General features: G+C 42.2%; 1 protein-coding gene across 5 annotated transcripts in view; it reads left to right on the forward strand.

The window, feature by feature from the left end:
• The window catches only part of Fto (FTO alpha-ketoglutarate dependent dioxygenase), a 359,300-nt gene that overhangs the window by 249,955 nt on the left and 93,448 nt on the right, over positions 1-15,897 (forward strand). Inside the window, exon 10 of one of the 5 annotated variants that reach the window (XM_035442582.1) lies at positions 14,955-15,060. The exons of the other annotated variants lie outside the window; for them this stretch is intronic. Coding sequence (XP_035298473.1) covers positions 14,955-15,045 — 91 coding nt within the window. The 3' untranslated portion in view covers positions 15,046-15,060. Of the gene's footprint in view, positions 1-14,954; positions 15,061-15,897 lie in introns of those variants that run through there. 5 annotated transcript variants of the gene reach the window in all.

Genomic DNA, 15,897 nt, shown 5'->3' on the forward strand with positions numbered 1-15,897 from the left:
TGTCAGACTATTTATAGAAACGCTTCCCAGGAATCTACTCTCCTTCAGTTGTTTGTGTATTTAATGCAGAGATTTGTTTTTCTGTGTGTTTTCTGTTCTTAAATTGACTTCAGCTGAGCATGTTGCACTTGAGTTTTTATATGGAACACATTTAACAACGGATAAAACCAGCATTCAAAAAGGAGAGCTAAGGCCAGGGTAACCTTTTAAAAATACAACGATTGGCCTTTTTTTTTTCCTCCATTCATTTTGAAATAATCTCACTAGGTAGCCCTAGTCAGCCTGGAACTTGAGGGCTTCTGACTCCGCCTCCCAAATGTTGTATCTATAAAGCATGTGCCTCTATACCTTGAAAGGTTTGCTTGACTTAATGTCTGATCTTTTGTCTGAAGCATCATAAAAATGAAGGTGAATTTAAGACTTTCTACTAACTTAAAGTAATATATAAAGCTTTATAAAAGTAATATACAAGATGAAGTTCTTTTGTATCCTAATTTGTACATTATTTCATTTTTAAAATTTCTAAATATGAAATTCTACATTTAATGAACATGTTGCTGTCACACATGTGTTAGTCAGAATTCTCTAGAGGAACAAAACTTATAAAGTGAATATGTATGTGTCTTAGTGAGTATTCTATTGCTTGTAAAGAGATGCCATGACCAAGGTAACACTTATAAAGGAAAACATTTAATTGGGACTGACTTACAGTTCACAGGTTTAGTCCATTGTCATCATGGCAGATGGCATGCAGGTAGATATGGTGCTGGAGAAAGAGCTAAGAGTTCTACATCTTAATCCACAGTAGAACACAAAAGGAATCTGTGTTCCACACTGGGTATAGCTTGAATATAGGAGACCTCAAAGCTCACCCCAACAGTGACACACTTAAGCCAACAAGGCCATACCAACTCCAACAAAGCCACACCTCCTAATAGTGCCACCCCCTGTGGAGGCCATTTTCTTCCAAACATCACTCTGGGATGTGTGTGTGTGTGTGTGTGTGTGTGTGTGTGTGTGTGTGTGTGTGTGTGTGTGTGTGTGTGTATTACTAGAATGGCTTACAGGCTATGGCTCAGCTAGTCTGACAATGGCTTCCTACCAGTGGAAGGTTCAAGAATCCAGTAGAGTTGTTCAGTCCACAAGACTGAATGTCTCAGTTTGTCTTTAGTGTACACCAGAATTCTGAAAAAGCAGGCTCTAATACCATTGAAGGAATGGACTTGCCAGTGAGAGTGAGAGCAGGCAGGCTAAGAGAGCAACTTCCTTCTTCTGTGTCCTTTGTATAGGCTGCCAGCAGAAGGTGTGGTCCAGATTAAAGGTGATCTTCCCACCTCAAAGATCTGGATTAGAAGTGGCTCTTCCCACTTCAAATGATTAATTAAGAAAAAAATCCCTTACAGGTTTGCTCAGCCACTTGGTTTTCATTAATTCCAGATTGTAGTCAGTTGACAACCAAGAACAACCATTACAACACAGAATTTAATCATTTGTAATTTGTATGAACTTTTAGTCCTGTGCATTATATGGAAATACATATGAGTAGATTTTAAAAGCATGACTGAAATTTTAATTGTTGCACTCTAAATATTACCTTTCTTCCCCGAAGTTAAGATCATTCAAGGTGTACATATGAAAAAAGTCACAGTGACTCACTCTGACATCATCTTCCTGACTTTATAGTCCTCAAAAATGGCATGACTGAATGTACCATAGTAGGAGAGTGCTTGCCTGGTATGTGTGGTGTGTTGCATTGTGGTGTGTTTTTAAGAAATCAAAGCAGCATGAATAATATTAGATTTGACAATAAGCTGGAGCCCAGATTGCTGGTCAGCATGAGAAGTAGGCAGCCTCCTCCAGTCTTCATTCTCTGCTCTAAGCTGCACGACCACAAGAGCAAGGATTCCTGTTCTCCAGCTTTCATGTCCTCTTCTCGGGTGTCCCTCATGTGTTTGCATTTGTGAACTAATGGGAACTAGGTAGCCTTTTCTTTCCTGTGCATTATTTACTTTTCATAGCTTTCTTTCTACATCCATTCTTTCTTTTGTTCTTGCTCTTCTTTCTAAAACCTACATTTCTGCTTGATATTCTTCAGATAAGAGGTTAATATCTAGACTATATAAAGGAGCTACAAAAATTAAACACTGAAAATACAAAACTGGCAGTCAGATCAATGGGCTAATTAAATGGACAGATGGTTCTCAAAAGGAGAAACACAAACATACTTTATTAAGTTTATGCATTCTTACTCTCTTTAATGTGTATTGTATCTAATTTCATTACTTAGAAGGAAGGAGCTGCTGAATGATACTGGTGAGCCAGCTTTCATTCCTAGATAAAAACTTAGTTGATCCTTAACTAATGGACACAGGGGTTTGATTGCCTAGTGCTTTGTTTATAGTTTTACTTTTGTTGTCTTGTAGTACTGGAGTGCCCTCTCCACCGAACACAGTTGGGCAGGTCCTCTGGCACTAAGCTGCCTTCCCAGCCAGCTATCTTTTTAGAGGTGTTTGGTGGTGCTCTCTGGCCCTGGTTAACAGCTCTTGGCAGAACTCATCCATTCCAACCTTTATAGAGACATTGACCCTTTTGAAGTTTGTCCCGGGCTTGCCTGGCTTTGGCCATTTAATGTTCAAGGCTTTTGTTTGCAAGTTCTCCTGTCTTTGAAGTTCATTTCTATTTATACTTTCCACAGCCAATGTGTAGGTTTGCTCTTTAAATTATTTTACCTGAAATTAACCATCTTTCATTTGAAAATTGTAAAGCTTCCTTTGTGTGCATTTTTCGTGCATTCTGTAGTTAGTCCTGATTTATAGCGAGTGTTCCCCCTAGAAATAGGGATGATGTTATTATAGTGAGGAGCACAGGCTCTGGAGAAGACAGTGTTGTGTCATTTCTAGCAGACACATCAGCAAAACAGACAGCAGTGATCTCAGTGCAGCACAGCCTCAGCTACCAAAATGTGGCAGGTGCTGGCATCACCGGAATAGCAGAAATCCAAAGCCAGGAGTCCAGGGCTCTTATAGCCCTGCCTTGAAGTTCTAGATCAGCCATTTGAAACGTAATTCCTAGTTTCCACAACAATGAAGTGTGTGTTGTGTTATGGGGTTGTGTGTGTGTGTGTGTGTGTGTGTGTGTGTGTGTGTGTGTGCAGATGTAGGTGTAGGTGTCCTTAGGACAACTTCAGGAGTCAGTTCTCCCCTTTCACCATGTGTGTTTCAAATTGGCAGCAAGTGCTTTTACCATTGAGCCATCTCTCCAAATTCAATTATAATTTTTGAGCTTTTGACTATATCTGCTCTTCAGCTATTCCTTTTTCAGTGTTCAGCACTTCCCTCCATTTCTAAATTTAATAAATGCTCATTATAAAATTTGAAACTCATAGAAAAGAAAATAAAAGGTGCTCATAATCCTACCACCAGACTGTTAGCATTAGCACATGCTGAGAAGTATTCTGTTATATTTCTTTTCACAGAACAGTATTTCATCCCTTTCCCACTTACTATGCGTTTTTCAAAGATAATTTCCCCTAAGTTATACACAGAAGCCTTTCTACTTCCTAAGGGCCTAATTTCAAGGAGTTGATCCTTGAGCCTCATTTCATCCCCATTATTAGAAAGCATTATGCCAGTGGCCCTGGGATTAATCTCAACCTTATTTGTGGATGGGGTTTGAGGATTACACCTGTATGTTGGGAACTATACCCTTATAAAAAGGGCACAGTGTACCTCTGATGTGTCTCTTCTGTTTACCCAAATCTGCCATTAGGGTGGAAGGCATTGGCAAGATGGGGATCTTGCTGTGTAGCTCAAGCCAACTTACTCTGTATCCTAGGAAACTTGTGAATTTGATGTAGCAGCTTATATGGAATTTAGATTTTTCTTTCTTTTGATGTAAATCCTGAGTTCTTTTTCCATCTTTGTCCATGTGGTACAGTGAGCGAAGAGATGGTTTCTGCTCTGATGCTGTCCCCCCAGCAGTGTGTCTTAGAGGCCGCTCCTTCGCTCCTTCCGGTTCAGAGGCTTTTGTCATCCACACCATGGCTAGTAGCTGCTATTACAAAACCTCCCTGCAAGGACTTGTTTGCCCACACTGAAACAAATTCTTCAAGTGACAGGAAGCTAAGCCCAAGAAACTTAGTTTCCTAACTGGGCTGTGTGTTGTTGAAACTTCATCACCTTTCACCTGAATCTCTGCTGTGTTTTGCAAATGAGGAGCTGGTGAGAAAAATATGCAGCTAGAAGCTGGCAAAGTTTTAAGTGGGTAAAGCTTACAGTGTTAAGATCATAGCCCCAAATTACTTAAGGGCTTCTGCTGACATGGAAATGAGACTCTTTGCTGCTGAGAGATTGGATATTCAGATAGATTTTTTTATGAAGGAAATAAATATTTCAGCATGCAAACACTACCCAAGCGGGTAGTGATGCTTCAAAACAGGGTCAGAGGTGGGTTTTTTTCTGTTTGTTTTTTGAGATGGCTTCAAGTTGAAAGGTATTGCACATTACTACCTGCCCTGGGCCTCACGTGGTGAAGTAATTACTGCAGCTAGTGCAAAATATGCACATTCATTTTGATTGCCAAAGATCCCGAGATTTCCTTCTGCACTTTTTGTGGTCCTCATTATAAAAATGTACAACATGTAGAATGATGGTTTCCCTCCATCCTAACTGTAGAAGAGTCACGCTTCCGTCTGCAGCTCAAGTTCTTTATTTATTTTAGCAAACTTAATTTTGGAATAACAAAAAGAATGAATAAGACTAGGGTCTTTTTTCTTTGATGTTTTGTTTTTTTCTTTCTTTAGAGACTAGGACAATTCATGGTCATAGTTTGCCTGTAAAGTATGCAACAGATCCCTAAGGAACTGATAATCCTAGAGGAAATGGTGCCCTTGTGGTCAGCTGGGGAGTGCAGAGTGCACCAGGGCCCAGGCATCTCCAGGTAGGCCTGGATGTAGGCCTGCCGTGTTGAAATTGCTGCTTCTACAATGTTCTCTCTTTAACTTCGAGTAGGGAAATTAATTAATTAGGAAACATATACACAACTCCTACCAGAACTAACAGATACTGGCAGTGGCTACAGCAAGGCAGGTGGTGGGGAGACAAGGATTAGAACTGCAGTGTAGACCCCAGTCTGACTGATGGGACTCTGCTCCTGCCAGCTGTCAGTGTGATATACTGGACCCAATGTTGTAAGCTGCTCAGATTCTTTTACACAAGAAGCCAGGCAGGATTCCAGAATTATATATAAAATGTACTTATATAAACATTCTGGAAACTAACACATAACACTGAAAACACATTTGAGGGCTGGCTTTGGCTGACATGCCACAAGTTAGACTTCCCCTCTCAGAATATGCCACAGGCTCTACTCTCCCATTCTCCTGGGAAGGTGTCATGTTGTGGGGGGAAAAAAATGATAAAGAATGCTGAGTCATCCTTAAGGATGCTTTGTTACATTTATGTTATCTATCTTTAGTGACATGGACATTTTGTGAAGACTGACACTATCCTTATGAACCTATAGGATAAATCCTCCTGTGTTCATTTTTCTTCCTGATGTTTAAACTATCACAAAGTGCACACACACACACACACACACACACACCTCCTATGTTATTACCCTCTCTCCAACCCATCAGCCTTTGGGGTTTAAAATATGTTCTGTTCTAGCTGGATGATGTTTCCATTTTTCCCCCAGCCCCCTAAGCTTCAACAGAAGAGAGTATGTGTTCTGTGCTTCAACAGAAGTCATTTCTTTAATGTGTAATCTTGAGTAATAACTGCTATTCTAGTGGCTAGGTCCACCAGAAAAGGCCTTGCCTATGTCAGTGACTCTATAGTATGACTACTGTGTACTCTTTTGGCTTCCTTTGGTTATCTTATTAATTTTCCATCTAACATCTGAGTTTCTTGGTCAGAGGGTAAAGATGGCAGAGAGGAGCAGTGCTAAGTAGAGAAATCAGTGTGTATTCAGCCTCCATTGAGATCCTTCCAAATAGTTGAAGTCTAGTTTAAAACCTGCCATTAACTGCTGGCCTCTGGCAGGAAGGGTTTCAGAAGGTTGCCTTTTTGTTGCAATGTGTATGGAAAGATGAGAGGGAAGAGGGAGAAGGTGGCAATTAGTGAATGACATTTATGATCCATTTATAAAATACAAATGAAATAATTGGTTTCAAAATCACGACAAGCTTCCACTTGTCCTTTACAATCTTGTTCTCAATATATTGTGAAACTTCATGAACATTCTTTCCAGAAAGTGAATAGCAGGAGACTTAAGAGATCAAGCAAAGCCTTAGATGAAGGAGTGACTATAAGATGGAAGGTTCTTGAATTGTATTTCCTGTTGTCTTCACAGATATAGCCCATTTCTCTTGTGGATTCAGAGCAGGGAGTTTGCAGATTCCTCAGCAAAGGGGTTAGCTGACCAAATGTGAAAAAGAAAATTAAATAAATCTTGCCCCTTAACTTTTCAGTGCACAGGGGTCCACTTGGGGCTATGCTAAGATTAAAGTACCATGCTCATAAAATGCTGTTTGAGATGCATAATCTGGCCAGTGTGAGGTTGACACCAAATGCCAGCTCCCCACCTCTAATGACTGTTAGACTTTTCATCTTTTCTCTCCTTGAAAGAAGGCATTTGATGAATAAAATGAAGCTATGTCTATTGCTCCTTTTTAATTTTATTTTACTTGTACAGTGCTTGAGCTAGAGCCTCACACACCAGGCAAGCCCCCTGTCACTGAGCTAAATCCACAGTCTGTGTTTATAGTTTGAAAGTTGTGTGTGTGAGAGAGACCTTAAATATAATGCTAAATTTAGAATCTGTCCAGGTCTTTGATAAGCAGCTTCTTGGCTCAGTTTCAGCAGAGGTGGTCCCTTTAGTTTTGAAAAGACTTAAACATTTCAAGCTTAGATCCTTTTTTTCTTTACACTCCTGACTAAACTTCAGTAAAACTGGCCAGTCTGGTTTAGAAAAGAAAGCTGAGCAGGAGCATTTCCAGCATGCATTCCTGCTCGGAGGCTTGTGCGTTGCTGACAGACAGTTCAGATTCTCAGATAAGCTTATGCTGCGCTCATACTCTAGTGTCTTATTCTGCTTAAAACAAAACCATGATCACCAAATACCGGAAACTCACTTTAGTTCAAAATGTATTGAAATAGAAGAGGCAAGGCTAGAACTAGCAGGGTCAGGTTGAAGAGGTTTAAGTTGTCTGGAACTTACTGTTGAGGCCGGTGATACGTTGTTCCCTGCTTCTTTGTGAGGACTAACCTTGCAGTCAATGGGCACTGAGGCTGAGTATCAGCCCAAATGTCCTAGGTATCTGGCGAGCCTTTGTGTGGCTCGCAGGAAGGGCCCCCGTCATGAATATGCAATCACCAAGACTGTGTTGTCTCCTTCTACAAATACAAAGAGGAGACTCTGATCTCAAAGTTGGGAGCTGATTTCTGATTCCAGCCTCACTGGATCTGCTTTAAACTATAATCAAGCTGATTGTATTGCCTGGAATTCTAATTTCCAATTTAGGGGTTTGCTACATAATCTCTGGTAGAGTGTGTCTAATCGTCATGAAACACAGTCTTCTCTAAACGCTATAGATTTTCTTCCCTGTGTCTAGGCTAAACCAAACTCGGCATTTAGGTCTAGCTGTAGAGACCGTGGATTCGTGAGTAAACAAGACTGTTTTTGTGTCACTCTGTCTTTTTGAAAGACCAACTCAAATTCTGTCTCCTGTAGCTTTGATCCTTTTCATGTAATTCTAAGTACACTTGTCATTATAGTAACTGTTGTTTGTATGTTATTTTAGCTTTTTACTTAAGTAGCTATTTAGCAATTTAAATGAAAACCTAATTAGGTTACATCTGTTTTACATGCATGTAATACCACACAGATGTACACTTCTATTAAAGCCATATTTTCTTTCTGGCAAGAAAAGGCAAAAATAGCATCATGCCAGTCGTTAGAATGTGTCTCGGTCTTAAAGGCAGTGTATGCCAAACACCGGATTGTTGATTGTGGAGTGGTGGGAGCCACTCAGTTCTGTGATTTGAGGAGTGAAAACATCAAGTAGGAAACAAGCTGGTACACTCCAGTTTAATCAGATACAGTGTTTGAAACACTAGAGACCCCCAGCCCATAGTCAGGGAACATGGGGAAATGCCCATCTCCACATCACACAGTGTGAAAGTGTTTTAAACTGACTTCAGTAAGCCACCGTGCCCATCTCTGTTATTCAAACAAATAGCAAAACACACCCAGGGGACTAACAAGCCTCCAGGTACTTTGAAGAGTATGAAGTATAATTGCCAGAGAGGTCCATTAGTATACAGCATGAACAATGAGCCCCTCAGATACTCCAAATTCTTGTATGTACAGTGGGAATTGAACTGAGAAAATTAATTTTCCTGTTTAGGGAACTATTACCTCCTTTACAGCCTGTTAATAGGATTTATAAAACATCATGTCAGACAGCCATTTATCTTGTTTGCTAACTCGACACATTTGGACTGTCTGGAACCAGGTAACACTTTAAGAGTTGCCCATTTGTTCCACGTATGCTCAGCTTTTCACTACAGTCTTTTAAAACTGTGGCCTTTATAACATCAATAAAATATTTTCATATAATCCCCCTTGTAAATATGGCTAAACTTTTCGTGTCCTTCTACTTGGTGACCTGTTAAATAACTTAATGTACTTTCAAATTGCTTGCCTGGTGCCAAGACAACAGGAAGCTAGGAGGAGCCAGCTTTGTGACATGGCCCTTTTAGACATAGGCCTCCAGCTGAGCTCCCAAGGAAACGTTCTAGCCAGACTTGCAGCTCCAGCTTCCCACTGTTCCTTCCTGATTCAGAACAAGCATGGATGATATTTCCCTTTCATATTAGCTTATGATATTCCCTCTTCTCTGTGACTGTTACCATGTTTACAAGTCTTACATGCCACAGAAATAAGAAAAGAGATAATACGGTGTTGATGGTACCCACAGTTCAGCTGGGGAGGGGTGGATGGAGGATTGCAGGTAAATAGAATGCCAAGGAGAGTGACATGAGAGCTAAGGAGGGGTGCTGCCAGTATGCTTTGGGATCACAGGGGAGAGAGGCAAGTTGGAGGTGTCATTTGAGCTTGGCATTAGAGAAGATGTGATGTAGGGGTGTTAATGTCAGAGGGGGCATTTCAGGCTTTAAGAATAGAATGAGCTGAGACAGGGAAAAAAAAATGCAAACTGTAAACATGAAGCAGTGGCCACCAAGGAATGCTGCTTACTGGCCCAGCTTACTATTTGACAGTGCCACCCCTGGGCAGGTGCTCCAGGAATTTATAAGAAAGTAGACTGCACAAGCCATGGGAAGCACATCAGTAAGTAGCACCCCTTCATAGCCTGGGCTTCAGTTCCTGCCTCCAGGATCCTGCCTTAAGTTCCTTCCCTGACTTACCTCAGGGATGGACTGTTGTTACATGGACATGTAAGATGAAACAAACACTTTCCTCTTCAAGTTGTTTCTGGCCATGGTGTTTTATCTCAAGCCTGCAGGTGTGCAGGCTTTAATGCCCATCGTAGAGATGAGGCCAGCAAAGTTTGGGTAGGTGGAGCCGTTTTCCAAAATTCTACAACATTGAAGTCTTACCAGTTTGAGTAGAGACTACTAGACCATTGCTTCTTGGAGTGGGCTCTCTCCTGCTCAGTTTCATAGGTTAAGATGACAGTCAACTTGATCTTCCCCCCAGGGAAGGTTGACATAGTTGATGCAAATACTGACTCATTCCCTCAGCATCCATTTATTGAACATGTCTCCAGTGTCTGGTATGCTCTTACCTGCTTTGTATTAAATTAATGACTAAATATAGCTTTCCATTTTTCTCACTTCACTTTTTTCTTCTTAAAATAGATATGCCAGGGAGTGGTGGTGCAGGCCTTTAATTGAAGCACTAGAGAGGCAGAGTCAGGTGGATCTCTGAATTGGATGCCAGCCTGGTCTACAAAGCAAGTTCCAAGACAGCCAGGGCTACACAGAGAAAGCCTGTCTCAAAAAAACAAAACAAAAATTTTAAAACATTCATTTTTTTCTAGAGACCATTTGTGCACAGCAGAGGGAGTTGAACCCTTGTGTATGGTTGTGCTGTGGAATTCTCACTGGTAGAGTATATTGTATTCCTGGTGACTTGCTGTCACTGGAAGGCCACCCAAAATGTGCCAGCATCTGTAACCTAGATCTTAGTGTGTGTTCTTGTTTCATTCTTTCACTGTGCCCAAGTTCAGCTACTAAGTGGATAATACACTGTTAAGCCCAGATCATGGCACTTGGGAAAAACAATACCAACTCAAGATAAGCTCACACTTCATTGTCCAGCTGGCTACCAGCGTTTGCCATGTGTATCCACCACGAAGGTGGGAGATGCAGGGACATTGTATCAGATGTGTTTCACCAGGAGAACAAGATTGATTTATTGTGTTATGCAGGGGTGGAGTGGACCCAGCACCGCTGTGCCACATGCCTCTTTCATTCCTTCCTCTGCTAAGTATGCGAGTACAAACAGCTTTAACACAATTTCTTACCCAGAAAGGAGCCTGGGGCTGCATCCAAGCCCATTTAACATATGAAAATGGAGCTGCTTTGAACTTGTATGTTTTTGATAACTGCTTAGTGTGCTTCCTGGAGGATCACCTGTAGGCTTTTCTTCCCAAATCCTAATCCCTTTGATTGAGTGCCAGGACAGATAGCTCTCATTGAATAGCTCCAGTCTCATGATTCTTCCTCCATTCAGAGTTAAAAGGAAGCAATCCAGATTCAATGGGCAAATCCTCAGGTCGAGCTGGAGCAGCTCAAGCACTTTAAAACTGGAATTGTTTTGTTCTACAGTCAGGTTCAGATGGGCCACTGAGTGTTCCCACAGACGCTCTGCCTGGGACTGCCGAGACAGGAAGAAACCCAGCTTCTACCAGCCTCCACCAACTCTCTGCTTCCCAGAGTCTGTAACCCGGAAAGTACGAATTTCACAAGCAAGCTGAGTGTTTCATGTGTGCTTAGGAACATGTTTCATTCCTTGTTTTCTCTCCTGAGACGAGGTGGAACACTCTTGCCCTCTTCTCCCCATCCCTGGACCAGAAGGAAAGCCAACCATGTCCATTTTATCTTTACAAATGTGCCCTGTGGGGACAGGGCTACCCCAGTTCAAGATCCTTTTGTTCTGAAACTGGTTGGTTGTACAGAAGGTGCCACAGCTTGAGAAACCTAGCAGCACCGGGGCCTCTTGCTGCCTTTTCCTCAGCTGGACACTTCTTTTGAGGGGACATCTACCTGGATTTGTGCCACAACCTCTGTTTTGGGTCTTTTGAGAGATCATATTCACCAAAAAAATGGCCCTTTTCTGCTTAGCATCCTGTGTCTGCCCTATTTGGCCCAGTAGCTCATCTGTGGGGGACAACACCTCTCCTCTCTTTGTGCCTAGTGCCCTATTTCAGAAGCCTGAAAAGCTGTCTCCACGTTCAGTGTGTGATTGGCCCTCCTCAGCTTATCAGAGCAGGTCTTCTCGATGGTGGACAGTCTCACCTTCCTCTGCTGCTAAATGCACAGACAGACCGTTTCAGTCATTTTAGAGAACTGGAAAGCTGAGCACCTTACCCGGGTTGAACTTGAGGAAAGACTAGAACCATTATGCCCTACTCACCCTACACCTCCAGCCTGGCTGTTGACACCAAGCCTCTGTAAAGAACATAGTAGACAGCATTATATGGTCATGAAAATGGTTCAAGGCTGGACTCCTCCCATAGGGGAAGCTACAGAGTGATAACCAGTGGTCCACACCAGTCTCTTCTGAATTCAGTTTGCATGTAGTTTTGGGCCGGAAGTTCTGTCTGGATCTTTACTGGGATTTGTTCCTGCAAAGCTTATGGACTTTGACCCATCAATGCTGTCAGTTTATTAACAGCTTTGTTCATTAGAGCCTTCCCATCTCCCCTTATGTTTCCATCTGGAGGGCTTTTGTGGTGCTGTAACCATGTGTAATTTTAAGGTGCCCATAATAACGCTAAAAACAGTGCTCGATTTTTAACGCTTAACCATACAAGGGTGGTGTCTGTTACTGCCGATTCTTACAACAATACTTTGGAATGAAAGTAGAAATTTTATGACACATTTTATTGTATTCCTAAATGTGAAAGAGGATTCTAATTTAAAAATAAGTGGCCATACTTTTTAATTCTTGCTTAGCCCGTGTAGCCATTTTAATGCCCCTTTTATGGTTGACTGGTTGATGTTTTAAAACAAGTTCTTCAGGGACTCTATGCCCATTAGTCATTGGCAATAAAATCTGAACTTTACTAAAGTAAAACACGATGCTATGGAGCAATTAAGAGAACTTTCGGAGATGCCTGCAAATATGAAATACAGTGATTTCTGTTTTTAATGGATTTGGGGGGGACAGGCCCACCTCTTGTAAGTTCAATCATGTATATTGGGGGTTATATTTTTACTTTATTTCAGTGTTTCTCTCAAGGCAGTAGGGGTTCCATAGCAGGCGCTTAAGGTATACCAATCTCTCTTTTGTAGCCTGTTTCTGAATATAACCCTTTATTTTTTTTTTTTCCATTTTATGTGGAAAATGGGGTGATGTCACTTAGGAAAGCATTTTCCCCCAAAGTGGTTTTGGGAAGCAGAATCTGGTGAAGTGTTATTTAAAAGCGATAACACAGTCAGGCCCTGCTGTGTGCTTTAAATAATTGCAGGATTTACAGACTGTATCCCCGACCTGTCCAGTTTTATAGAGGGACAAAATACAGGGATTCATTTTATCATAGTTTCTTTAAAAAGCACGTGAGATGGTTATTTCTCTGCTGTTACAGTAAAGTCTTTGTGTTATTAAGCTTAGCTTGTAATTTAGGAGTGCCGAGATTTGGTAGTTATTTAATTTGCAAATGGGCTTGGCCTCCATAACCTCTGCAGGGAAACATTTCTTTCAAACTTTCATAGACTCTCAATTGCCAACTCCAGAGTAAAGTCAGACTTCCACCGCCTCCCTCTAGTTCCACAGAAGGCATGTTCCTGAGGATTTGCTGTGCTTCTGGCTGTAGGCTGCACTTCCTATCCCTCCCATGCCTGCACCTCAGATACTTCCCTCTGGAAGCCTTTGGCACAGCATCTAGGGACTCTTCTAACCAAGCTGTGAAAGGCGAAGCAGCCTTGTTGACATCTTGCTGCTGCTTGTCCATCAGATCGGCCCTCTGCTCTCATCCACACTGTCTAGAACTGGCATGACACGCTTGCCACATTGAGTAGGCCCTGTTCACCAGTGAGCCTTCTGAGGGCAGTTTTTTAATTAATCTGTGTCCAAAGTTGCCACAACACAGTGAGAAGTAAATCCATAAACAAGTCATTTCTTGCCAAAAAAAAAAAAAAACCAGCAGATGCTTGACCGAGGCAAATGAGCAGGAGTCCTGATAAGCCCATGTGATCCTGCCAAGGAAAGCCATCACCAAGCTAGAGAGCATTGATATCACAGACTACCATCGACTGTGCAGAAACCCATGAAGAGAACCCAGGTCTAGAAACCTGCTCGTCCTGCTTCATGGCCAGGAACCCTGGCAACCATAGCGCTGTTGTCTTGGCAGGTGTACTTTGTTACCTACCCAAGGGCAGGTGCCCTCTCCCCACCCTGCCTTCTTCACCTTTGTTCAGCTGGTGGGTAGAGATTTCTTGATTTCAGTGGTAGTGAACCAGCTAAGGAAGAAAAAGCATAGTTGGCTTAAGCCAGTTGTAGTGTTCCTGCTTCTCCTGATGTCCACATTCCCAGCTTCCTGGGCGAGTGTGTGGCCACATGATAAGTCCTGACCTGTGAGCCAGAAGGTACAGCAGCTATTAGGGACCCCTGGGAAGTATTTTTCTCACCATGAAGAGCCTCCTGTTGCTCAGAGGCCTCCCTTCCAGAGAGGCCTCCTTGTGCATAATGAGAGGACTTGAAACTGGGGCTTCAGCAGCTGGCTTTCAGGATACAGTGATGAGTGTGGGGACAAAGGGGTATAATAGCCATGCTGGTAAAACAGATGAACAGAAAGTGTCTGGGACTGTGGTAGCCAACCTGAAGCTCCCACCTCCAGACTTCTTCACTGATAATTGTCCTGGTGATTTATACTTTGGATAGCTGGTTTTCTGTTCATTGAAATCGCAGGTGATGCACTGGCTTCTAAAAGGAGAAAATACAACTACAGACAGTGCCCTGGGGAAGGCTAAATAGAGTAGGTTGGTAGACTATATGAACGTCTTGGCAGTGTGAGTGGGAGAAAGGACCACCAAATGACCCTGAAACACAGATTCTTCAAGAGACATTGATCGTTTCTGTCTGATGTTCTTGGGACTGTGTGGGATTCAGACAGAAGTGCAGAACCACAGGTGGCTTCTATTTCAATGAACCTGGAGTCTAGTAAGAGATGGACAGGTAACTAAGAGTGTGAACATTGTGAGGTGGAGGGGGGTGTTCCTGGAGACGGGGTCTTCCTATCTAGTCTAGCTTGCCATGGTACTTAGTACTCAAAATACTGACTGCATTCAAATGAGAAGACCATGACCCTTTATATAGGCTGAGGGATAGAAGGGACCAGGAATCCTTCCCTGGGTGAAGACAAGGCAAATACAAGGAACATGTTGTAAGGCTAAGAAGCACAAGAGAAATAGAACATTTAAGCCTGGCATTGGTGGTGCATGCCTTTAATCCCAGCACTAGGAAGGCAGAGGCAGGTGGATCTCTGTGAGTTCAAGACCAGCCTGGTCTACAAGAGCTAGTTCCAGGATAGCCTCCAAAGCCACAGAGAAGCCCTGTCTTGAGAAAAAAAAAAAAAAAAAGGACCTTTAGAAATATAAATCTTAATGTTTTGCCCATATTTGATTTGGATCTTTAAGTGCTGTCTTGGCAAGGTCATTGGTAACTACTATCTTTATATTATTCTTTTTTTGTTTTGTTTTTAGGACAATATCTCTTTATGAAGTCCTAGCTGGCCTGAAGCTCACTATGCTGGCCTCCCATCTCATAGATCTACCTGCTTCTTCCCGGGATTGAAGACATGGTCCACCATGCCTGCCTGTGTTATTCTTTATACTCTGCTACTTTTTAAATGTTACTATTTTAAGTTAATAAATGGAAAGTAAGAATGAGAGTAAGTGTTGCTAGGCAATGGTGGCCCATACCTTTATTCCCAGCACTCAGGAGGCAGAGGCAGGTGGATCCCTGTGAGTTCAAGACCAGTCTGGTCTCCAGAGTGAGTTCCAGGACAGGTTTCAAAGCTACAGAGAAACCTTGTCTTGAAAGCAAATAAACAAATAGGATATGAGTATAACCCTCGTTTCCCAGTGTGTCTTCGTCAGAACTGAGAGTATAGGAGATGTTAAATGATGCAAGCATAAATAATGTGGAGATGGCATCCCGGATGATCATAACCCATGTGTTAGTAAGTAAAATTGAAAAGTGTTCATTACTGGTAAGAAGTCACATGGCCCTGGATGATTCCTGGTGATTGCCACTGTCCAAAAGACTGCTCTCTGGAGCATTTCCCAAAATGTTTTTTGTAACCATTTGCAGTAGTGGAATTAGGAAGTCTTGATAGAGAAAAGTCCTTTAAGCCATGGGACTGAGGGATACCTCTTAGAGGAACAGTACACCAGGGTATGGATAAAGGAGGCATTTCATAAAATAGAAGAGTCAAGATCATACATATGACAAGAGTGAGAAGCAATAGAAAGGCAAAAGAAACAAAACAAACCAGTTGAAGGCAGGGATAGGGTGGCTGTTAAGCAGAGCCCAAGGCTACATGAGAACTTCTAAGTGCCTATGCGCCTGACGTCCACTTTTATTAGTCCAGGAAAAGCCTGGCCTCCAGATCACACATTTCATCTAATCCAGCTGCTCCTCCCA

The sequence above is a fragment of the Cricetulus griseus genome, chromosome 3 (genome assembly GCF_003668045.3).
Source record: "Cricetulus griseus strain 17A/GY chromosome 3, alternate assembly CriGri-PICRH-1.0, whole genome shotgun sequence".
NCBI classification, from domain to species: domain Eukaryota; kingdom Metazoa; phylum Chordata; class Mammalia; order Rodentia; family Cricetidae; genus Cricetulus; species Cricetulus griseus.